The 24460-nt window shown below is 41.2% G+C and overlaps 1 protein-coding gene and 1 pseudogene across 5 annotated transcripts in view; one reads left to right on the top strand and one right to left on the bottom strand.

The window, feature by feature from the left end:
- The window catches only part of STIM1 (stromal interaction molecule 1), a 185760-nt gene that overhangs the window by 101048 nt on the left and 60252 nt on the right, over positions 1-24460 (top strand). For all 5 annotated transcript variants that reach the window (XM_090264671.1, XM_090264682.1, XM_090264692.1 and 2 more), the window contains exon 2: positions 13600-13730. In XM_090264671.1, the coding sequence (XP_090120797.1) occupies positions 13600-13730 (131 nt within the window). The remainder of the gene's footprint in view (positions 1-13599; positions 13731-24460) is intronic.
- LOC150018403 (small ribosomal subunit protein eS24-like) lies at positions 20111-20537 on the bottom strand (annotated as a pseudogene).

Below are 24460 nucleotides of genomic sequence, written 5' to 3'. Positions count from 1 at the left end.
TTACATAAAGCGTCTTTGAACATTTGTGTACAGGTTTTTGTGTGAACTTGTGAAAGGATTTATTTAGGAGAGTGGTCTACTCAGATTTGAATTTTAGAAAAATTATACCAACTGCTTTAGTAGAAGATGAGTTTGAGAGAAACTTGAGCAGGGACAGAGAGATCAGTGAGGGAATCAGTTATAGTAACCCAGGTAAGATGTATTGAGACTTGAACTCAGTTCTTTATGCTTTATGCTTTGCTGTAGAGGCCTTTCCTCAGAAAGCACATCTGGCTTATGCAGATGAGGGAGCAGGGGTAGGGAGCCTGGGCTGTAAGAAGGCTCAGGTACTCTTTATTCTTGATAGTCCCCATTCAGGGGAGACACTGTGCTACCATAGCTGAGAATTGCACTAGGTAAGAAAGGGTGGCCAACCTAGTTCTTAGAATGATCATCCTGACTGCAAGGTTTTTCAGTAGATGTTCTTGGTTATCTTCTCTCAAGAAAAGAAGGGGATCAGTTATCTTCCTTGTGTTGTTTGAAGGGAGGCTTATGTGGGACTGTAAGATGATGAGAAGCTCTCTCCTAGTTTGTTCCCTTTGGGAACCAAGGAATGTTCTCTGGTTAGCCAGCCAGCCATGGGTCTGGGAGACTTGAAGATGAAGCCTTGTTGCTATAGAAACTGAAGTCTACATTGTTTTTACCCCATGCAGTGATGTGCCTGGCTCCTCAGTGTTTATATCTTCAAGGCATTTATCACTGTGTTCTTGGGATTGTTGGGCGCTAGCCCCACTTATGAACCCAGAAGAGTATAATTCTAGAGGGTCCATTAATGAGTGTGGTACCTCCCCTGGGCACTGTGCAAAGTCCCTATCTAGGCAAGGCCTTGGGTGCTTACCCCAACATTTTTAGGAAACTTTTCCCAGCAGAAAAGTTTTGAGTTGTCTGTAATTTCTTTTTGGCCATCTCAGACCCTGACAAATGCTGGGCCAGGATGCAGAATGTTTGGGTTAGGCGCCAGGTCAGAGAATTTGGGATAGATTTTGAACAAGTATGGGTTGATTTAATTTTTCTAGGGCTGTCACACTTTCTGGCACAGATAGCTTTAGAATATAAAGACCTATAGTGTATGGGACCCCAAAGCTGAGAGAGCATATGAAGTTATCCTTCTGAAGAGAATCTGTAAGCAGCTTTTAGTTGTCCTTTACCAGGTGTTGTGTTGCCCAGCACTGAAACACCAGAAAAATCAGCCCCCTCTTGCTGTAATTGGGAAGTTAAGACTTCCAGGTAAAGCAAAGAGGAGAGAAATGACAAATGAATGACTAATGCTTTTATAGGGCTTTACTGTTCTTCACAGCACTTCACTGATTTTTCAGATGAGAAAATTCATCCATAGGAGTAGTCAGGGTATAGGAAATTTGGAATTCAGAGACCCACATCTACCACTTATGCATTTCAGCATATATTTTAATAGGTGGGGGTTAGGGGTAGAGGGGATGCTGGAGGCCAGAGAAGTATATCTTATTTTTATTTGTATTTCCAGTGCCTTAGGCTGGTTTAGCTAGCTCATTCAATGTTCAGCAAGTAGCTGTTAGAAAGTTATAAATATGAGTGTTGACATGGCAGCATGTGAACACTGAACCAGGGGTCAGAGACTTTTCAGTCGGAAAGGTTATGTTACTAAAAGGGCAGGCAAATGGGCTGTTGAGCAGATGGACAAGAGTCTGAAGCCCTGCAGGAGACCCAGGAGGAGGCATGGGGGTCAGAACAGCTAGAAGGCCTCTGCACCAGAAGCCCAAGTTATTGAGGGCATGGCCTGCTTGGTAGGGATTAACTTTAGAGATTAGCTGTTTTCTTCTGCAAGAAGGCTTCTTGTGAGATCAAAGTTTGAAGAATACTGAGAGGAGGAAGAAGGTAGAAATGGGGCCCAAGAGGGGTGGTTGACTCCCCCTACCCCCAGGAGGGCTGATGATTTCTTCATCTTTTTTAGCAGATGATTAGGTTTCATAGGCTTAAACAGAAGCATATTTCTTTGTTCTTTTTGTTCCTCCCAGCAGAGTATACCAGAAACTCAATATTTCTTCCCTAGAGTCTTTTTAAACTTTGTTTCTAAGTCTTAATGAGGAAGGGACCTTTGGCTAATGTGGGACACCAATGATGTTAAGGCAAAACCAGAAAGTTCTATTTTATTTTATTAATTTCCCCAGAAAGTTCTGTTTTACCCTACCTGGGGAATGACAGAAGCCCAGTTAGGACTTCTGCGTTTGCCGTTAATAGACAAAATGTACCTGATGGAACCCGCCCCTGTTTGTTGGCTTTGGAGAGTAAGAATTAGTAGTTCTGAAGAGCCCTGTTGCACAGGCTCATCTGGATCTCCCAGCCATCGCCTTGCATAGAATATGGCATAGAAAGTTAGCATGGCTTTTAATTGGATTCTGCCTCTGTTTTGCCAGCCAACCTAGGGCAAAACAACCCCATTTCATGGCCTCAGTATCCTTCTGTAGTAAAGTGAGCAGTGACCCTTCAGAACTCCTCCAACTCTGTCATTTATAGTCTGAGTACAATGAGGGAATCCCATTGTACATCCATTACTCCCATTCTATCCCCAGAGCTTTTGCAGGACTGGTAAAAAGAACCTTATGATTTTGGGTCCTTTAATAAATCAGACTATGTGAAATGCTGTGCTTCTTGCTCTTGGGCTTGCTTTACTTGGGTTGCTCTTGCTTCTGTAACCACTGTCCTCTACCTGTTCAAACTGTGGTACCTCCTGCTATTCTGGTTTCTTTCCTCTTAACATATTCTACCCTGTGTCTTTGTAATTCATATACTGTGCTCATTCTAATACTTTTTGTGAGCAAGAACTGGATTGTTCATCTGTGTTTGAATTTGCTCCTTCATGCAACAGGTTCTTCCAGGCATTCATTTGTTCATTCAACTAATGTTTATTGAAGCCCAATGATTATGCCATGGACTTTGCTAGGTGTTAGGTGTTGGCTAGTAGCCAGAATTCAGGCATAAAGAAGACAGCTATGGTTCCTGCTGCTATGGAGCTTACAGTTTAGTGGAGAAAACAGACGTTAAGTGCATTATCACACAAATACTTACAGTTGTGAAAAGGGTTGTAAATGAAAAATATAGGTGCTTTGGAGAATGTATAATGTGGACCTAAACCAGTTTGTGAGGGATGAATTAGGAAGATTCCTTGAAGAAAAAGTATTTAAACTGAGACCAGCAGCATCAGTCAGAGCTTGCAGGTCAAGAAGGAATGAAGAGCCTTTCATATAAAAGGAATTCGAGGTGGTTCTGAACCTGGGCTACGCACTAGTGTCACCAAGTAAAAGAGAGTATGTGAAGCAATAGGACTAGTACCTCATACTGGTGGCTACTGTTGGGAGTATAAAATGATATGGCTACTTTGGAAAACAGTTTGATATTATTTAAAAAGTTAAACATAGCCCTATCTTATAACCTAGCAGTCTATTCCAAGTGGATCTCACAATAAAAATGAGAACTCGCCCTGGCCTGGTAGCTCAGTTGGTAGAGCCAAGGTTGCAGGTTCAAAACCAACCAGTGAATGCATAAATAAATGGAACAACAATGAAACAACAAATCAATCCCCCCCCCACCTTTCTTCCTCTCTTACTCTAAAATCAATAAATAAGAAAATGAGAACTCATTTTCACTTAAGAAAAACGAAAACCTTTTTCCACAGAAAGACTTGTATGTGAATCTTCATAGCACTTCATTTGTGATAGTAAAAACTGGTGAATGGATGAACAGACTGTGGTGTATTCATTCAATGGAATACTACTCAGTGATAAAATGGAGGAAACTATTGCTGCACATGACAACATGGCTTAATCTTAAATCATACTGAGCCAAAGGAGCCAGACACAAAAGCAAACATACTGATGATTACACTTATTTTAAGTTCTAGAACAGGAAAAACTAATTTATAATGATAGAAATCAGATCAGTGGTTGTATGGGGAAGAGGATGATGGTTGGCAGTGAAAGGTCAAGTGGAAACGATTTGGGGTGATGAAAATGTCCTATATTTTTATTGGGGAGGTAGTTATACAAGTGCATATGTTTGTCAAACACATTGAACTCTACACTTAAAATGGGGGCATTTTATTGCATACAGCTATACCTTGAAAAATATACATGCTCCATTTTCATAAATATCAAGAATAGCCAAAACTTATCTGTGGTGGAAAAAGTCAGAGTAGTGGTTACCATTGCCAGGAGAGGGGATGGGTAGTACTCGTGGTCATACTGATTGGAAAGGGGCCAGAGGGAGGGACTCTTCTTGGAATGTTGGGAATGTTCTATAGCTTGATTTTTTTTTTTTTCCTGTTTATTCTTTATTTTTTTTTTTCAGATTTAATGTGTTTTATTGATTAAAATATTACATTTGTGCCAATTTCCCTTCCCTCTGCTCCCCTCCACCCGGTGGCCCCCCTCCCTCCAGTTGTCCCCCCCTTTTAGATTATGTCCATTAGTTGTGCATACAGTTCCTCCCAACCTCTCTCCGTCTATTCCATTCCCTCCTACCTTGATCCCCAATTCCTATATCATCTCCCTCCCTTTCCCCATTCCCTCTCCCTGTTGACCTCCCCCCAATATGCTTCCCGTACCCACAGTTCCTTTTCCACTCTTGTTGCCTATTTAGTTTGCCTTTGTTTCATCTCCCTAGCTTCTGTGTTTTTTTTAAACCAGTCCCTTTAACATCTCATATAACAGTGGTTTGGATCTAATGAACTCTTTCAGTTTTATTTTGTCCTGGAAACACTTTCTCTGTCCTTCTATTCTGAATGACAATTTCGCTGGGTAGAGTATTCGTGGTTGTAGGTTTTGGATTTTCATTACTTTGAATATTTCTTGCCAGTCTCTTCTTGCCTGTAGGGTTTCCCTTGAGAAGTCAGCTGATAGTCTAATTGGGACCCCTTTGTACATAATTCTTTTCTTCTCTCTTGCTGCTTTTAAGATTCTCTCTTTATCCTTAATTTTTGACATTTTGATTATAATGTGTCTTGGAGTGGTTCTCCCTGGGTCCAGTCTCTTGGGAACTCTCCTTGCTTCCTGGACCTGCAAGTCTATTCCCTTCCCCAAGTCTGGGAAGTTCTCCTTTATTATATTTTCACTCAATTTTTCAAGTTCTAGTTCATCTTCCTCATTCTCTGGCAAACCAATGATTCTTATGTTGGGCCTTTTATAGCTGTCCCAGAGGTTTCTGATCCTTTCATTGTTGCTTCCCATTTCCTCTCCCTGCATTGGTTGACTGCTTGTTCCTTCTCCATATTCCAGTTTGTTGAAATGAACTCTGGATTTTATTTCCTTTCCTTCTGTCTCGTATGCGGTTTTGTTCCTTTCGTTATGAAAGTTTTTCGCTTCTTTCATATCTTTTTCCTGCTCTTTTGTGAATTCTGTAAGCCATCTGTTAACAATGGCCCAGAACTGAGCCTCTGACAGGTTTCTTATCTTTTCATCTGTCAGGTTCTCTATCTGCTGTCTGGTGAGTTGTGTCACCAGGATTTCTGTAGTTGTCTGCCTCATTTTGACAGATGCGTTTTGTTTTCTTGGGCCGGCTGTCGGTGGCAGTGCCTGTGTACGCGTCACAAATCAGCGACCGGCCGGCGCCTGCCTGTCCGCGACCTATTTCGCAGCCCTGTGGTGCTTTCTTTGGGGGCGGGGGTCCAAGATGGATTCACACAGTTATTCAGCGAGGAGACCGGGATCCGTCCTCCCGCCCCCCTGGGCCTCACTGTTCAAGGCGATGCGGCGGCGCTCTCCCCAGCGCCGGAGTCGCGCACCGGCAGGGGCTTGGCCGCAGCCGGGATTCCTCGCCGCCGGCCGTTGTCCAGGTGCGACCGCAAACAGCACTGCCCTCTTTAACTCTTACCTGCCCAAATGGCACCGCTGGTTTATAACTTCATATGTTGGACTTCCGTGTAGTTTTATTTTCTGGAATTTCTAGTTATCCTTTGTTTTGAAGTAGTTGTATTCCTCTCTAGTTGTAGAGGGAGACCTAGCGTGTCCGTCTAAGCCTCCATCTTGGCCGGAAGTCCTGATGGTAGTTTCATGGATATATACATATGATCCATATGTTTATTTATATACTTTACTGTATGTATGTTATATCTCAAAGAAAAAACAAAAACTAATCCCCACTTCCCCCACCCTCAAACCAAACCCACACCTAGGTCCCATTCATATAGATATTTATTAAATGGATCTTGGATGGGGCTTGGGCATCAGCACTTTAACAGTTCCCTATGTGAGTCTAATATGCAGCCAGAGTTGAGAGCCACTGGGCTGTGTGCAAAGAGGAAAGAAACTAGGCACATCAGAGAAGCATCACGTGAAGCTGAAGGAATTGCTAGATATGACACCAGAAGCTGGCAAGTGGCCTCTTGGCCTTTCAGTCATCCTATTGTTTTCATTTATAACACTTTTCATAATTGTAATTGAACTTATGAATAGTGAGAAACTTTTGAGGGCTTTAAGTAGGGAGATGACTTGGACAGAGATTCAGCTGGTATGCACTAGCACTACCTATTATAGCTAGAACTCCTTCTGACCTTTCTCAGGGTAAGGGTGGATGCTTGATCCCATCAAGAGTCACTGCAGAGCTTGCCCGGCCTGGCTGAGGGGTAGGGGGTGAGGCAGGAGAAAGTATTCTCACAGATGAGACCCTTGTTGGTAAAATGTAGCAATTTCCAGGTTCCCCTCAGGTTCCAGCCAAGCACTGAGGGATAGTCTGACCTCTATAGTGCCCTTCTCTACCCTAATATGTACTGTCTTCCTTGACTGCCGTTTCTCTCACTTCTTTCCCTTTGGGCTTGTGTCTCACATCAGGCTCAATTGCAGTGGCTCTGCTTTGCATGCCTACAGGTATGTGTTCTCTGGGGGATGAGTTACTGTTCTGTGACGAGAAATGAAAGTGGCTGGGAGAGAAGAGGCATTATTAGGTGGATGGTGAATATTGGTGGTGGGGATTGGTGGGTTGTACTCAAGAATTCTCTTGCCTTTTGGAGAGATATGATTTCTTATGAATCCATTCTTTTGTGCACTCATTCATTCAGCCAGCATTTTTTACCAATTTTATGCTCGACAGGGCAGATGTTGGTGGTGCCTTACTGGGCCCGGGACGTAGAGTGAGTCAAACTCTGTTCTTGCCCTTTTCTGGATGTGGCATGCCAACAACTCAGAGCATGAAAATTAATGTATCAGAGTTATGTACAAAGTGCTTGGGACCATTCAACAGTAAATGATTAACTCTACTTGGAGAAAGAAGAAAAGATTTGGACATGAGAAAAAGGTCTTTGTGGTTTTGTCTGCCAGTGGTTAACAAAGTGTGGTCTGCAGACCACTGGGAGTCACCAACGTCTTTTTCTGGGGCCCAGACGGTCAAAGCCATTTTAATAATAATACTTAGATGCTATTTGCTTTTTTCACTGTGTATACATCTGCACTAATGGTGCAAATGCAATTAGTAGGTAAAACTGCTGGCACCTTAACAGGAATCAAAGCAGTGGCACAAAACTGTGATAGTAATTGTTGTATTCCTCAACTTCATGGCACTCTCAGGATTTTTTAAAAAACTTTTGATAAAGAAGAATGTATTAATTTTATTGTATTTACGAATACATGTCTCTTTTAGTATTCTGTGTGATAAAACAGGAAGTTATGCTTAAAGCATGTCCTCATGTGGAAGTTTGATGTTTATCTGAAGGAAGAGCATTTGTGTGATTGAGTTGCAAACTGAACTACCCTTTATTTTCCCAGGGAACATTGTTTTTACTTTAATATATAACATGTATTTGGCAGACATATTCTTGAATGAAGTAATTTCTCTTTAAGGAAAAAAGTGGGTAGTATTTGTTGCCAGTGCTAAAATTTCAGCTTTTAATTGAAAATTAGAATTTTAGAAAATTTGTATCTGCCACTGTGAATTTGACAGCTTTCCTAGATTTAAAGCTTTTCTGATGTGATTATTTTTGATATTATATAAATGAAATACAGTATGTCAAATTTGGAAGCTCTGCCTAACTCATTGAATTGGCAGTTTCTAAATGACAAGAGCATCATGTTACAAAATCATGCATGGATCTGTTCAAAATGCAAGATAGGCCAATGGATTTTAAGGTAATAGAGTACAAAAAGTTCATCCATATAGTTTCAGATTTTGCACTCCAACTAACTTTGAATAAACCTCCTACTGTTGAGTTTTGGTGAAGTGTCAAAGAAGAATATCCGTGATTATCTGAACAATGTCCATGATTATTAAAATACTCTTGCCTTTTCCAACTGCATATCTATGTTTTGATCTTCAAACAAAACACCACATTGAATGAGGAAACATATAAGACTGCAGCTGTCTTCTATTAAGTCAGACATCAAAGAGATATGCAAAAATGTAAAATAGTTCCACTCTTCTCATGATTTTTTTTCCAGAAAACAATTATTTTTTAAAAACAAGTTATTTATATTAACACAAAGGATATTTATTGTTTTAAAGTGAATTAATTGCTAAATATTAGAGTTTGTATTTTAATTTCTAATATGGTACATATCAAACAGTTTTGAGATTAAAAATTTTTAAGTGTGTAAAAGGGTCCTAAGGCCAAAACATGTCAAAACCTGGTTTTATGGTGTAATCTGTACTCAGAATTCTTTTTTCTGCTTAGAAAATTCTGCATGTAATTATGGAGTTGGTATTTAGTTATTCATTCAAAAAAACATTTACTGAGTATGTATCAAGAACTGGCTTTTGCTTGCTGCTTGGGACATAGTCCTAAGCCCTTAAAGAAAGGCATATGATCGGGAAGACAAATTAAATAGGCAACTGCAACACAGTGTGATAAATATTACCACTGATAGATATAAATGTTGTAGGAGTCAGAGTCACTTGCCAGCTCACCTAGAACACATGACATCAATTTAATTGGACTGTACCTCATGTATTTGATTCTTCATGGTTTGACAGGGAAAGTGGCCGAAGCTAGCAGAAGATGGGAATTGTTCACTTTCTGCTTTGGGAGGAAAGAAGGAAACTAACTACAAATGTATTGAATGTGGGCTTTATGCAGGCCCTCTGCTAGGTGTTGTAACAAACGTGGTCTTCATTTTCACAAAAACCTGATGCAGCAGGAATAATTATCCTTATTTGAAAAATGAGAGAAGTTAAACAACTTGTCCAATGTCATATGGCTGTAACTCATGAGCTGGGATTTTGACATATGTGTTCTGACTCCAAGTCCAGGGCTCTTTCTCTGTGGTGATAATGTGTTGCTAAATAGGTAGACCTTCTAAGGTATTTGCAGATGGCTCTGGGAAACCTTGCCAGATTAGAATGTAACATATAAAGTAGAAAAGGTCTCAGAAAAGGGAGACAGCCTAGGAAGTGCTTGGCTGAAGAAGTTATTTGTGAATTTTAGACAGGATTCTACAGCCATATGGGATATCAAGATTTTATACTCTCTCACTTTCAGTCCTTTTAGTCCTCCTCTATGCCAGATGATACCAGCAGCAAAGGTCACCTGTCTGTTTGATCAGGTTACAAATCAGAGCCTGTCGTTTGAAGCCTGAACTTCTTGTACTGGCCATAGGCTTTTGGGAAAGGGTCTAGCTGATTCCAGGTGCCTACCCTGGAGATCCACAGTCCCTAGAACTTGGTAAACTATTTCTGTTATTTTAAAAAGCCTGTTAGAAGTTGTGCTTTACTCAGGAGAAACCTGTGTGTGGATGCAGGTTAATGAAAAGATTGGGTTTCTTTCTTTGGGCCAGAAATCTGTCAATTCAGTGTGGTTCAGGGGTGCTACCAGTGGTCTTCTAGAACAGGGGTTAGCAAACTATGGCCCAGGGGCCAAACCCAGCCCACTATCTATTTTGTAAATAAAGTTATTTTTTTGAACACAGATAAGTTCATTTACTTCTGTTTTGTCCATCGCTACTTTTATGCTCAATGATAGAGCTAAGTAGTTGGAACAGAGACTACATAGCCCATAAATCCTAAATTTTTTATTGTCTAGACCTTTATAGAAAAAGTTTGCTCACCTTGATTCTATTATAGCACTTAGAACATAGTGTTTTTTTTTTTTTTATATGCTTTATTGATTATGTTGTTACAGTTGTCCCAATTTCTTTTCCCTTTGTTCCCCTCCACCCGGTGACTTCCCTCCCTCCAATTGTCCGCTCGCCCCCGCCCTGCTTAGTCCATTCCCATTGGTTGTGCATAATAGTTCTTCTCAACATCTTCCTGTCTACTCCACTCCCTCCTACTATGCTTCTTAATTCCTGTACCATCTCCCTCCTTTTCCCCTCTGCCCCCTCCCCGCTGACCTCCCACCCAAATGTTCCCCATACCTATAATTCTTTTCCCACTCTTGTTGCTTACTTAGTTTGCCTTTGTTTCAGTTCCCTAGCTTCTGTTGTTGGTTGTTGTGATACAGTTTTCATTTTAATGTTCATAGTTTTGATCCTCCTTCTTCTAAACAAGTCCCTTTAACATCTCATATAACAGTGGTTTGGATCTGATGAACTCCTTCAGTTTTACTTTGTCCTGGAAGCACTTCCTCTGCCCTTTTATTCTGAATGACAGCTTCACTGGATAGAGTAATTGTGATTATAGGTTTCTGATTTTCATTCCTTTGAGTATTTCTTGCCAGTCCTTTCTTGCCTGTAGAGTTTCTTTTGAGAAATCAGCTGATAGTCTTATTGGGACCCCTTTGTATGTAATTCTCTTCTTCTCTCTTGCTGCTTTAAGATTCTCTCTTTATCCTTAATTTTTGACATTTTGATTATAATGTGTCTTGGTGTGGTTCTCCCTGGGTCCAGTTTTTTTGGAACACTCTGTACTTCCTGGACCTATAAGTCTATTTCCTTCCCCAAGTTAGGGAAGTTCTGCTTCATTATTTTTTCACATAATTTTTTCAGTTTCTAGTTGTTCTTCTTCACCTTCTGGCAACCCTATGATTCAGATGTTGGCCCGCTTATAGCTGTCCCAGAGGTTTCTGAGCCTCTCCTCATTTTCCTCACTTCTTGCTTCCTCTTTCTGCCCTGGTTGACTGTGCCTTCCCTATGTTCCGATTTGTTGATTTGATCCCTGGTTTTCTTTCCCTCACCACTAGTTTTGTATGTGTTTTCATTCATTTCAGCAGGACTAGCCTTAATTCCTTCCTCGTCTTGTTTAGGATGTGCTGTTAGGTCTGTAAGCATTCGTATAACCAAAGCTCCGAACTGTGCCTCAGAAAGATTTCCTATCAGCTGCTTTGTTAGATTAGATATTTGCTCAGTGCCATCCTGACAGTTTTGTGTTTACCTTTGCTTCCTGGGTGGGGCTGTCACACCTCCTACGCTATAGGGTGCAGAGCCCCCTGCTCTCATTACTACCGGGTGACCCTTCCCACCACACTCTGGCGCTCTGTGTGGGGGCGGGGGTACAAGATGGATTCCTGCTGTTCACTCTCTGCTGAGAGACCGGAAACCTCCTCCTCCGTCCCCAATCCCTCTGACCTTCACAATCCGAGGCAATGGGGGTCTGTCTTTCCTGACATTGGACTCATGAGCTGACGGGTCTGGTGTGCAGCTGGGGGTGCTCCCCAGGTGCTTCTCACCTCCCCTTAAATACGGGTGCCTGTGCTTACCGCTGTCCTGCCGCCATCTCTGCTGCTGCTACCGCCAGCACAGCTTGACCTCTCTGCCCTGGCTTTGCCCCTCCTACCCGCCTGGACGAGCACCACTTCTTTATAACTTAATATGTTGGACTTCCATTTATTTTCTGGAACTTCTGGTTATTTCTGGTTTTGCAGTAGTTGTATTCCTTCTTAGTTGTGGAGGGAGACGGAGCGTGTCAGTCTAGGCCTCCATCTTGGCCGGAAGTAGCACATAGTGTTTTAATTGCCTATCTCCTTCTCTTTTATAATTTAGCTCTTTGAGAGCAAAGATGAAACCTGATTCATCTCTTTATGCCCCATGCTGATTACAGACCCTGTCATATGAACAACACTCAATAAATGTTTAAATGGACACATCATATGCTAATCAAAAAACTCTCTTGGGCAATTATATGTGCCTTTGAGTAATACAAAAACAAGAATAAGATAGGGACAGTATTATATTGGTTGTGCTAATCTCAGTGCTGTGTTCTTGATGAACTAGTTGTTACTTATTGTTTTATTGCAATTTGGTCACCTTGGCGTAAAAACAATCAGGTGAAGAGCTGGCCTGGGAGTCAGTAGACCTGGACTCTCGCTGTGACTCTTCAGCTGCTTTGAATTTGGGCATATCACTTAATATCTGTAACTTCAGTATTCAACATACTTTCATTGAATCACATCTGAGACGCTTACAATTTTTTTATTTGTACCCCTTCCCCATTTTGAAAAGGATTTGAGCAACTAGCAAGCAATAGGGAGGTGACCTGTCTTGTCCTGTCTCTATCTGACCAGCAGACAAGTAAATGATTAACTGGATTAGAGTGTTTCAGGTCTTTGATCAGTTGCCTTCTAGAAGGCTTCAGAGCAGCAGCCCCTTTATCCTGTCTTTGCTTTCAGTCCTGTTATCCTAGCATCTTCTATCTGGGAAATCAGGGACTTTCTTGTAACCTCTTTGGAGGTGATCTGAAGAGTATTTTGCCTAGAAAGTAGTTATCAAGATCAGGGTTGAAGGAAAGAGGAATTTTATAATCTTAGAATTGGAAAAAATAATAGAAACTGTAGTTAAAATGCCTTTTTCAAATAATGAACTTGAGGCCTAGAGAAAGGAAGTCATCTCCCTAGAGTCACGTGGTGGAGCTAAGACTAGATTCCAGACTCTGCTGTATGCATCCATCAGGCTGTGTGTTTTCCAGGTTTGTAGGAGAGGATTAAGTGTCACAAAAGAACTAGGGTGGCCTAGCCTCTTGTGCTGGTTTTACTTCTGCATGCCCATGTGCGATGGTGGGCAGAGGAAGCCACACTCTAGACTTCCCAAACTGTTTTATCAGATGATCTTAGGATTTTAGATGTATGATAGATAATTGCTGAATGTAACTGTTTGTGGGAAGGCCTATGATGCGAAGGGTTTCCCAAGTTAGCCCATGGCTAACATTATGTGTCCCAGCAGTTGCAAAGAAAACGAAAAGGAAAACTCCATATTTTTCCAACAGTGGAATAAATGGGCTTTCTCCTGTTTCTAGAAAGATTGTGTTAATTTACATTTGTTTATTGACTGATTAAAAATAGTATTTCATTTGAATATGTGTTTCTTTGATTACTAGTGAGGCTAAACTTTTTCCAATGTTCACTGGCTATTTGTCTTTTTCCTCATTTATCTATGCTTTATTTTGTGTTACCTGTTCATGTTTTTGTCTAGATCTCAGTGTATTTCTAGTCCTGTGCTTGACTTCCCTGCAAGGGAACTATTAAGATGATAAAGCATTGTCCCTAATGGGGACAGCTGAGCCCATCCTTGCAGAGGCAGTTGAAGGCTAGATGAAACCGTTTTCTCACTGTACAAAGAGTCATTAAGTGGCTACATGAGGAATCATGTGCTAGAAGCTAAGGACCCTAAGAAGGTGGGTAATAGAGGTTGGGTGGCAGCCCTGGTAATGTTGTCTCTTGCTTTTCCTGTACAGAGTTTTGCCGGATTGACAAGCTCCTGTGCCACAGTGAGGATGAGAAGCTCAGCTTTGATGCAGTCCGAAGCATCCACAAGCTGATGGATGATGATGCCAATGGTGATGTGGATGTGGAAGAAAGTGATGAGGTGAGCGCTCTCACCCTGCTGTGACTCTTCCAGTGTGAACAGTCCCTGAAAGCTATCTAGATGGACTGCTCTCTGTGGAGAGATAGTTTGATATTGGCTTGTTCTCTAGGAACTGGTCCCTATCAGGGAAGGTGATTCTCAGCAGAGCAGCCCTCTAGGAGCTGGCTGGTCAGAGTGCGGGCCTTATGTCTGCATCTGTGCCTGAACTGGCTCCCTTCCACCTTTCTGCTAGAAGTACAACACTGGCTGAGCTTGTGCTGTTTGAGAGGGAGAGAGAGCCCCAAGGTTGGTCTCTATATAGTTCTCCTGAATCCTCATTGTAATCCTGCTATAGATGAGGGCATCAGTTGGTTCTTGCTCTGTGCTCAGCCTGTGTTGGTATGTGGGAGAGAAGGCAAGACAGATCTTACCCTTTGGGAGCTTATACTCTATCTGGGAGGAAGAAACAAATGGTCCTAGAAAGATCACTCTGAATTCCAGCCTGCAGATGCTGGGAGCCAGTTGAGTGGTCCAGATAGTAAAAGTGAGAGGAATCTCTAAATAGAAAAAGGTCTGTTTTGTTTTACCCTTTGGCATTACTACAACTCCAATTCCAGAGAGCCCGGAGTATGAAGTCATTATGTGTGAGAAGATTTACAGGTTTCAGTTGATTTCAAGCTCAACATGAACAGCAGTTTGGTGAAGCTTCCCAGTTGTGCCAAATCTTTAATAGTGATATGGCGTGTATCATGAGGGAGGAGGTAATCCTAGTCTCTCCTCCCTGCTGCTCAGCTTATCTTTAACTTTTGAGTTCAATTTTAAATCTCACATTGTCAGAAGCATTTGAAACAGTGAGAGATTATACAGAGAGGGGTGACCTGAATGATGAAGAGCATCATAGAAACTCTGAAATGGAGAGCAGTCAATACATGTCAGTATTTATAAGTGCCTTTTATGTATGTGCCAGACACTGTTCTAGACATGGGGATGTGGCAGTAAATAGGACAGATACACCTGTCCTCATATAATTTATAGTCTAGTGAAGAAACTTGAGCTTGAAAAAGAAAAGACTCAAGTAATGTAATTTCTGTCTTTAAGTATATTAGAAGTGGAGGAATCAGACTTACATAACAATGATAACAATGAAAACCACTAGCTATCATTTATTAAATTTTTACGCTAAGCCAGGCACAGTGCTAAGCTCTTTGCATAGTTATTCTTTTAACTTTCTTAACAGCATTATAACATTGATATTATCAAGGACTGGAGCCTTGGAAAGGTTAAGCATTTTGTTCAAGTACACACTAGACATGAGCACAGGTCTGATTTCAAAGCTCATGATGTTAAGTACTGCGGTATTGTTTCTCTTACTCTAAGGGCAGAGCTAGGAGCAATGTAGGCAAAGTAAAATATAGGGATATTCTTTTAGAATAAAGAATTGCCTGCCTACCAGCACTATTTCATCATAGAAGGGACTTCCTTGGTAAGTAGGTAGTTAACTTCTTGTCACTAAATATGGGCAAGTAGAATATACCTCTCCACTTATTGGTCAGCAAAGGAGATCCTTGTATTTCCTTGTATTAGATTGAAGTAGGTAATGTCTAAGGAATTTATAAGAGGAAAAAAAAAAATAGACTTCCTGGAGGAAAAATAGGATTTGGATAGAGTGAAAGGGATGGGGCAGCCTGAGCAGTAGGGAGCAAGTGTGAGCAAAGATGTGGAGGTGGTGAGAAGCATGGTGAGTATGTTTGTTTGGACAGAGTGACTGCGGTAGAAATCTTCGGGACAAAAACCTGAAAAAGGAAGTGGGGCCCAGGTGACCAAGCTGAGCTATGTGTACTTCTTGAAGCTGACAATTGTAGGTTCTTGGGTAAGGACAACAACCATGATGAAAATATCTAAACTTTTGATCACATTTTGAAGTGTCACGGGTTCTCAAAGGACCCATTTTGTGTCTACTGAAAATAGAGTCATGTTTCTGATGATGAGTGAGGCCCGGAGGTCTCCTGATCTCCTTCCAGGGTCCTGGCCACAGGACTGGGCACAACAGTTGAGAAGGTGATATGATCCAAGATCCACCAATTCCTGGAGATCCTTTATCATTGCCCTTCCTTCTTTTTTCACTTTCTGATGAATTACTCTGTAAATGAGAGGAGAAAGAAAATGTTCTTTTTAGAGGAATGTTACCACAACAAAAAGCTCATCAGCACAAACTGTTCTAAAATAACACAAAAGCTGTCACCCTGCTCTGCGCCAGTGGCGAGCTGTTCTTTTTCAGCATAGCTTCTGCCTGCCTTGGCTTCAGATGTTCTTGCTGCAATTTCAGGCCTGTGGTGGTGAGAGTAGCCTGCTAGTTTGGGTTTTCATGATCAGTCACAAGCTGCTGTCTATGAAAGGCAAGATAATCTTAGTAAAATGTATGCTTAAGTCAGCCTAACCATATATGAGACAGCCTTGGAGTTCAGGATCTAACTAGAAAGTTGGTGGATGGCTCAGGGCTTAGAGTATTGGATAATGGACACTGAGGCATCAGAGAGGAAACCCTGGTTGTACTGGCCATCCAGGACCTGAGATTTTTATGAATCATTTAAGAGCATTGTTGATTACCCAAGGACCTTAGTAGAGATTTGAAGGGACACTCTGTTAAGCCCTCATATCAGTAAGTTTTTAGGATAATTTGAACTATAACCTCAGTATTAGATCTATAAAAATTTTGATCATTTTTGAAGTAAGTCTTTCTTCTTACAGATTACTGTGAGCAGAGTATTAACATTCTGTGGATAATTCAAAGCATGTCTTCAGGGCTTCTTGTGCTATTTACCCCAGTGCCTACATTCCTGTCTGCATGGTTGTAATTTTTTCTTATAGTTTTCTTGTCTCTTCTTTGATTTATTCTCATTTCTAATTGCTGTATCTACTTTGCTGTGAGCTATGAACTTAGACTTATGGTAAACTGAGACTCAGCAGGCATTTTGTATGAGGAAGCTAGGTTGGCTGCTCAAGTGCCAGTTTTGCTTGCTTTTGTCCTAGATAGCAGAGTCTATACATTGTAGGACCTTCAGATGAGCAAGATGCCACTATTGGTGATAGTGCCCTTTTTGCCAAGCTGGCAGGGAGTTCTACCAGCCCAGCAGTGAGGGAATTTATGACCTATGTTCTATTCAGAGCTCTGGAGGGGACACTACCCATGGGCAAAGGATTTGCTGCAGTGGGATGTTACTATCAGGTTATCCTGACAGTCTGAGGTGGACAGACAAGGTCCTGCCTAAGACCACTGCCCTTTGCTTGGACCAGGCTCTTGTGAGCAGTGTTATTTTCTTTTCTGGAGCCTACATGAAAAATTAAGGGCATTTATTTACCACTAAACAAATTCTGATTGAGTACCTATTATGTGTTAGGCACTATTTGTAGGGCTATGGATTCTATAGTGAACAAAACTGACAAGATATTTACTTTCATAGATCTTTCATTCTAGTGGTCTCTGTGTCACAGGTGACTAAGTAATGAGTAAACTTTGAAATTAGGCAGAACCATGATCAGAGTATAATAGTTTAATGACTTCCCTTTTAATTTTCTAAGGTTAAAATGGTGGTTAATGATACATATTCTTGCAGGGTTGTTGTCGGAATAAAGTGAGAAAGGTGCTGTTAAAAGTTCCCAGCACAAATGAATGACTCTCAGAACTCAACAATAGAAAACAAACAACTCAATAGAAAAATGGGGAAGATTTTGAATAGACAGTTCATCAGAGAAATCATAGGGATGGCAAATAAGCACATGAAAAGATGCTCCATATTATTAGCTATTAAGGAAGTACAAATTAAAAACACAATGAGATGATACTACATACCTAATAGAATGGCTAAAATTAAAAAATAGAAAATACCAAGCGCTAGACAAGGAAGGAGAACCACTAGAACTCTTGCTTGTAGTTTCTTATAAAGTTAAACATAACTTACTTTGTAGCCCAGCAATTCTACCTCTAGGTATTTACCCCTATAGATAAATGAAAATTTATATTCATGCTAAAATCTGTACATATATGTTTATAGTAGCTTTGATCATAATTGCCAAAAATGGACACAAATCAAATGTCATTCAATATGTTAATGGATAAGAAAACTATGCAACACTACTCAACAATAAAAAGGAATAACTATTGATGCATACAACATAGATGAATTTCAAAGGCATTATGCTGAGTGAAGGAAACCAGTTTAAAAAAGTGACATACTGTATGATATCATCTATATGCCATTTTGGGAAAGGCAATAGGAATGGAGGCTAGATCAGTGGTTACCAAGAGTTAAGAGTGTGAGAAGGGTTTGACTATAAAGGGACAACATGAGGGAATTTTGGGGGGTAATAGAATTGTCATGTGTCTGGATTATGGGGGCAGTTATAAGAGTCTAAATATGTATTAAGATTCATAGAACTCTGTCCCCTCCCTGCAAAAGTTAATTTCATCATACATTATTTTAAAAAAAAAACATCCCAGCGTAGTACCTAGGCACAATTCAAGCTCAGTGAACACTAGTGTTTCTTTTCCATTTCTCTTTCCTCTATTTCTAGTAAAGCTACCTGCATCCTGATAGTTGTATTTTCATGTTTTTTCAACTATAGTGTTTCTTTCACTAAATTGTGAGCCTTTTCAGGGCAGGGACTGACCTTATCGGTTTGTTTGTCTTTGTTTCTCCAATGCCTAGCAGAGCCTGATACAGAATATGTGTCTTAATTACTGTGTGGAATGATGGATGATATCACTGGATTCAGGCTGAGATGGAAGTCTTGAGTGAGGGTGTGGTCACACTTTTTGTGGGGTGGGAATCAGTAGGTAGCACTATGAACCTAGGAAGCAACCAAATCTACTTAGTCTCCTGTTAGTGTCTGTGGTGTCTTGTGTAGAAAGATAGCACAGACTTAGGAGTTTGTTCTCTAGAGTCACAGAGACCTAGGTTTAAAACTGGCTCTGCCTTTACCAACTCTGAAAACTTGGAGAAGTTACTTATTCTCTTTCAGCCTCAGTTTCTTCATTAAGAGTATGAATAGTCGACACCTTATGAAGCTGTTGTAAAGATTTAAAGAAATAATGCATATAAAGCACTTACAATGCTTGGCACAGAAAAGGCTCAGTAAAAATTAGTTTTGTTATTATTGCTATTATTATTATTGTCATCATCAGAAAGAACATACATTTTGATGCAGATGGGCCTAAGTTCAAAACTTGGCTTTGTTACTTACTGGCTATGTGACAAATAGGCAGATTATTTCACCTTTCTGAGCCTCATTTTATTCAGCTATTTGAGGAGGGTAACTCTTTGCAAGGTTGTCTGTTATAAGAATTTAATGTATGCAAAGCCCCAAGTACAATGCCTGGCACATGCAGGTGTCAAATCCATGTTTTTTCCACCCTCAGAGTGGTGGTACAGATAGTGTGAGCTGGCCTGTATAGCAAAAATTCCAAATTAGCTTTCTCATCATCCCATGGCATGCCAGCTTTCAGCTATGGGAGCTACCCCCAGCAGCTTGGCTGACTTGATGAAGGCCAGCACGCTGCAGGGTAGTTTTATCTTCACCTGGGTGGCTGATATTAAGGAGTAAGAACAAAGCAGAGCCACAAATTTCTAGTGGCTGCAACTTCTCTGGTGGCTTACCCAGCCTTCTGCCTATGTACCTGTGTACTTTACAAATGACCATCTGGAAGGCTAGATGATTTTGAACAAAGCTGTATTAAAGCACAGTTATCAGACCTACTTGTTTTTTTACCTTTTTTTTTTCATTGTCCATCAGGAAACACATTAAGTCCTGGGAGGCTGTGAGAATTGGGGAAGGATGGAATCTGGCACTAGGTAGAATTGGGGCTGGGGGAACTAAACCTCGAGGGGAGCAACCAGCAGTTCCACTTGCAATATCCAAAGGGCCAGTAGAACTTGGACTTGATGGAAAGTAGTATATAGGGAGGGACAGAGAAGCCCTTTGCTGTGGCCAGCATGGGCTGATTTGGATGAAAGTAGCTGAGTAATACTCAAAAGTTATTACCATGACTAATAATAATTGTTCTCTCTCAGGCTTTGGGCCTCATTTCCTTATACCCAGATAATTGTAGACACCTCTAAGTGTTCCCTTGCCTCTAGTTTGTACCTGCTGCCAGCGATCTTCCTAAACTACATTTTGGTTTTGTGTCATCTGCATGATTTCCTCTTCTTGTTCCGTCTGACTTCCTGTGGCTAGCACTCCATCCCTTCAAATCTGATCATAGTCTTTTTCTTAAAATTCTCTAAACCAGATATTTTTAACTGGTGTGCCACAATAATTTTTTCTTTTACATAAAAGTTTTTAGTTTATTAATCCTCTCATGAAAAATCTGCATTATCAGCACAGATAAAGTCACTGAAGGATCTTTACTCCTTTTTGCCAGCACCAGCATTGGCCTTTGCAGTCCCTCTGGCCTTCTTCATTCTGTTCTTGCGTTCCTTTCTCTCTTTTCTTGAGGTATTCTTCTCATATAGGCCATGTCTTGCGAGTCTATGTTTGGGTTCATTTTTCTTTGCATAATCTAAGGAATCATAAATCATGCTAAAGCCAGTTGTTTTGCCACCATCAAAATGGGTTCTGAATCCAAACACAAAGATGACATCTGGTGTGGTATTACACACTTTGGCTAGTTATTCCCGAATTTCTGTCTTGGGTACTGTTGCCTTCCCAGGGTAAAGGACATTAATGATCATTACTCTTCTATCTTACCTCCGTGTGTCTCTTAAATTGTTTCTGCTGCAGTAGGCTGTTGGTCATGAACTTCCTGGTCTGGATAGTTACTGTGCTATTCATGATGGTGGCTGATCTTAAAGCAGCCACGGAGGAAAAAAGTAAATAATTTTTAAAATGTGCAATACCTGATTATTTAGTCAGGTGCACAAACTTCTTTTCCCTTAGGTTGTCAAATAAAAAAATGACAACAGCCAACACAATAACCTTCCAGTGTGAATGAATCAAAGTTATACCTGTTTTTTGTCAAATCAGCAAAAAATATATTTTTGGTCTGCCGCAAAATTTTAGTAATTAGTTTACGTATACCATGAGATGAAATGGGTTGAAAATCACTGCTCGCAGTATACCTCCTACTGTTCTCTCTGGTTTTCGTCTCATAGTCAGTTCATGTTTATGCCAGCCCCTTTTCTTTCTTTGCTCACACAGTTCTCCTTACCAGGAATTAATTTCTCATACTCCTCCCTCCAACCCCTGGCCCTCTCTGTATCAGTCTTAGGAGTCCTCTGGAATGCTCTAGTCTCACTTTTCATGAACCTTCCCTGACCTGCCTACCCACATTGACCTTTCTCATTTCAGTACTAACTCTTATAGCACACAGCCTATATTACTTAATTTAGCTCTTAATTAGAATGTCTTGCTTCATTTCCTAATGATTTTGATTATATTGTCTTGCTTTTAAGTTTATCTTTTTGCACTAATACTGGAATTTTTAAAAAGCACAACTCTGATCATTATTCCTACCTTGTTAAGGGAATGTGATGGAATAGGAGCACCCCTACTGTGTGCCAAGCCCTGTGCCAGCTTATTACATATACAGTTTCATTTAATCCTCAACCACTCTATGAGTTAGGTATTAACTCTGTGTTAGACATGATGAAACTGTAAGTGGCTTACTTTTGCTTACTAAATTAATATAAACTTTAACCTTCCCTTCAATGCTTTCACAATCTGACTTGAGCTCCCCTGTGTAGTTCACATTATACTGCATTCCCTTACTCTCTGTTACAGCCATCTCACATGCTCTTCATGTCCCATCACTATGCCTTTGCTCCAGATAATTCCTTATCCTGGCATCTCTCTGCCTCCCATTGCCTGTAAAAATTACACTTGTGCACCAAGGTCTAGATTAGGGTTTCTTAACTCCAGCATTATTGATATTTTGGACCAGGTAATTCTTTGTTGTGGGAAGCTGTCCTGTGCATTGTAGGATGTTTAGCAGCATCCCTGGCCTCTACACATTGGATGCCAGTAGCAAATCTCTATCTTACCGCAATCCCAAGTTGTAACAACCAAGTGTCTCTATTGCCAATTGTCAGTTGCCCTGGGGGACAGAATTGCTGCTGGTTGTGTATTATTGACCTAGATTAAATGTTGTTTCCTCCAAGAAATCTTGTTTGTTTCCCCATAGTGGGAAATGATCCTTCCTTTCTCATGTTCTAGACAACTTGGCATGAATCTCTCACTTGGCATGTTGCTCTGCTCTGTATTGTAAGTAGTTGGGTCCATCCTTGTGTGGCCTACTAGATTGCAAGTGCCTCCAGAGGGTAGGAAGCAGGTCTTATTCATCCCAGTTCCTCCCACAGTGCTTGGTATAGGGCCTTAGACGTAGAGCTAATGAGTTAAGCTTTTGAATTTTGAACTTTAAATCAAAGATTCTATCTTATCTGTGTGCCCCTTAAACTGTTTGGGCAGAACAAGGGTATACAGTGGGCTGGTCAGTGATATGGAGGAACAGGGTGCTTTGGACTTGTGAGTTCCTAGGAAGGTTAGTAGCTGAGTCAGTGGTGTGCTTTTACAGGAGTTGCGAGGGTCTGGGCTCCAGATAATTTAGTGTATGACGTGTGTGACTGATCTCGTCTGTGACCCTCTTCACTGTCCCTCTACCCTATCGCATACAGAACCTGGATGGAGGTAAGATCACTGTAGTTAAAAATAGTTAAGGAAAGACCTAGAGGAAGACCCATGCTAGAGGTGCATAGGTGAAGAAAAGAGAAAAGAAAGACTGAAAGGCTGTCTAACTGAGCAAAGTATGCACAGGCTTTGGAGCAAGAAAGATGAAGGCTTTAGGTGTCCTTTCACCAATTATAACAAATATGACTTTGGAAAAATTTCTTAAGTTCTGTGAGCTTTTATTTCCTCACTGTCAAATGGGGATAATAATCCGTACTTTGAAGGATTATGGCAAAGATGAAGTGAAATCCTTTGTAGAGAGTGCCCAGCCTGTGCTTAGTTCATGGTACAGTAGTAGTATTACTTGGCCCTGGCTGGTTTAGCTCAGTGGATTGAGCGTCGGCCTGCGAGCTAAGTGTCGCTGGTTCGATCTTCCAGTCAGGGTACATCAGAGAAGGAAAACTCTGACTCCAAAAAACCTCCGCTGCCTTGCGGCATACCTCTTCAGGGGAAAGGCTAGGGGAGTAAACCCCGACAGAAAATCCGGAGCCGGAGTCCCTAAGGCGGTTTGACGTTGTAGTCAACACCGGCAACTCCTGCGGCGCACCTGAACCCAAGCTGTATCGACTCCGTCTTTCCCTTGGACCCTTCAGCTGCGAAGAGAGGGGGGGGTCTGCTGCATGGGCAACAGCAGACCCTCCATATTACCCTGCCCAGGCTCTGTAGCTTCAGCGTCATCGTAAGATGTCGATTCAACACGGGAGGAGACAGATACCATGTCACTCCCGAGTCGGACTGCACAGCCATTCTCGGCGGTGCAGATAGACTCTTAAGAAGCTACACCATCGTCTCTCGAGACGGACGGCTGCCGACGAGTAGTATTACTCCTTCTCCTCCTACCACTGCAACAGTGTGCTAGGCCTGTGCTGGGTGCTTTTACATACACTCTCTCAGGCAGTCTTTACAAAAAAACCTGTGGGGTAGATATTAATTTTTCCATATAACCAATAAGGAACTGAGACTGAATTATGTCATAGTTATCTTTTTTTTTCTTTTGGTTTTTTGCAACTCAGATCTGCATGAGGCCAATGAAAACATTAACTTGTGGTGATGGTTGCAACCTCTGAATATGCTAGAAACCTTTGAGTTTGTACACTAAATTGGTATGTGAATTATATCTCAATAAAGAGGTTAAAAAAATAAGTGTTACTACATTGGTCACCTCCCACTTGCCTTTCCGTAGCCCAGTCCATAAGAATCCCTATGACTCTATAGAAAACATTTTGAAAACCATGGTGATTTCTATCGCTATTTTTCCCACTCCTAACTTTGGCAGATAAATTGAAGTTCTTCTAAGTCTGAAGTATCATTGTTTCTGGAAGCAGAGATTCCTGGTTAGCTTACTGACAACTAGAGGTAATCTAACGTGCTGTCTAGCAGAAGACTCATTGTCAACCAGCACTCAGGGAAGGATACCAGTTGCTGAACAGGGGGAGTATAAGCATAGTTTGCAATCTGTCCCAGTGCCTTATCCAGATACTGGAGGAAGAAGCAGCTCCCCCAGATGGTATACCTCTCATGTTTCTAGTAAAACCCAGACGGTAGTTTGCTTTGACACACAGGAAAATTCTTTCTTACTACACAGACTCTTGTTTTTCCTTCCTTCCCATTTTGTTGGTGGGTCTGCTCTGTCTATTCTGGATGGCAATGCTGTTGATGACAGGGATTAGTGATACTTGTAACATTTCTCTCTTTGTGTGTGTATGGCTGTCCCTGCCTTTGTGTTTGTTTCTTTATGTGTGTATACATCATTTTGTGCCTTGTGCCTTTCTGTGTTTGTATGTGTCTTTCTGAATTTAATGTGTCAGTGTATGATAAGAAATGGAGGGAGGGAGGAATACTGAGCCAAGGAACTGGGAGCTGAGGGAAACCCATAAGCCAGGTCAAGGATTATGGAGATGGTTAAGAGCAAAACATTAGGCTTACTGTACAGAATGCAGGACCTAGAGGTAGGAGGAGAACCAGATGTGAAATCAGAAACCCAAAGATGCTATTAGTCTAGGCTGGATCTGGGCCCTACAAAGTGGTGGGCA

The sequence above is a fragment of the Furipterus horrens genome, unplaced genomic scaffold, assembly GCF_987537825.1.
Source record: "Furipterus horrens unplaced genomic scaffold, mFurHor1.1.pri manual_scaffold_2, whole genome shotgun sequence".
Classification (NCBI taxonomy): domain Eukaryota; kingdom Metazoa; phylum Chordata; class Mammalia; order Chiroptera; family Furipteridae; genus Furipterus; species Furipterus horrens.
This window is presented reverse-complemented; position numbering and strand designations above follow the sequence as displayed.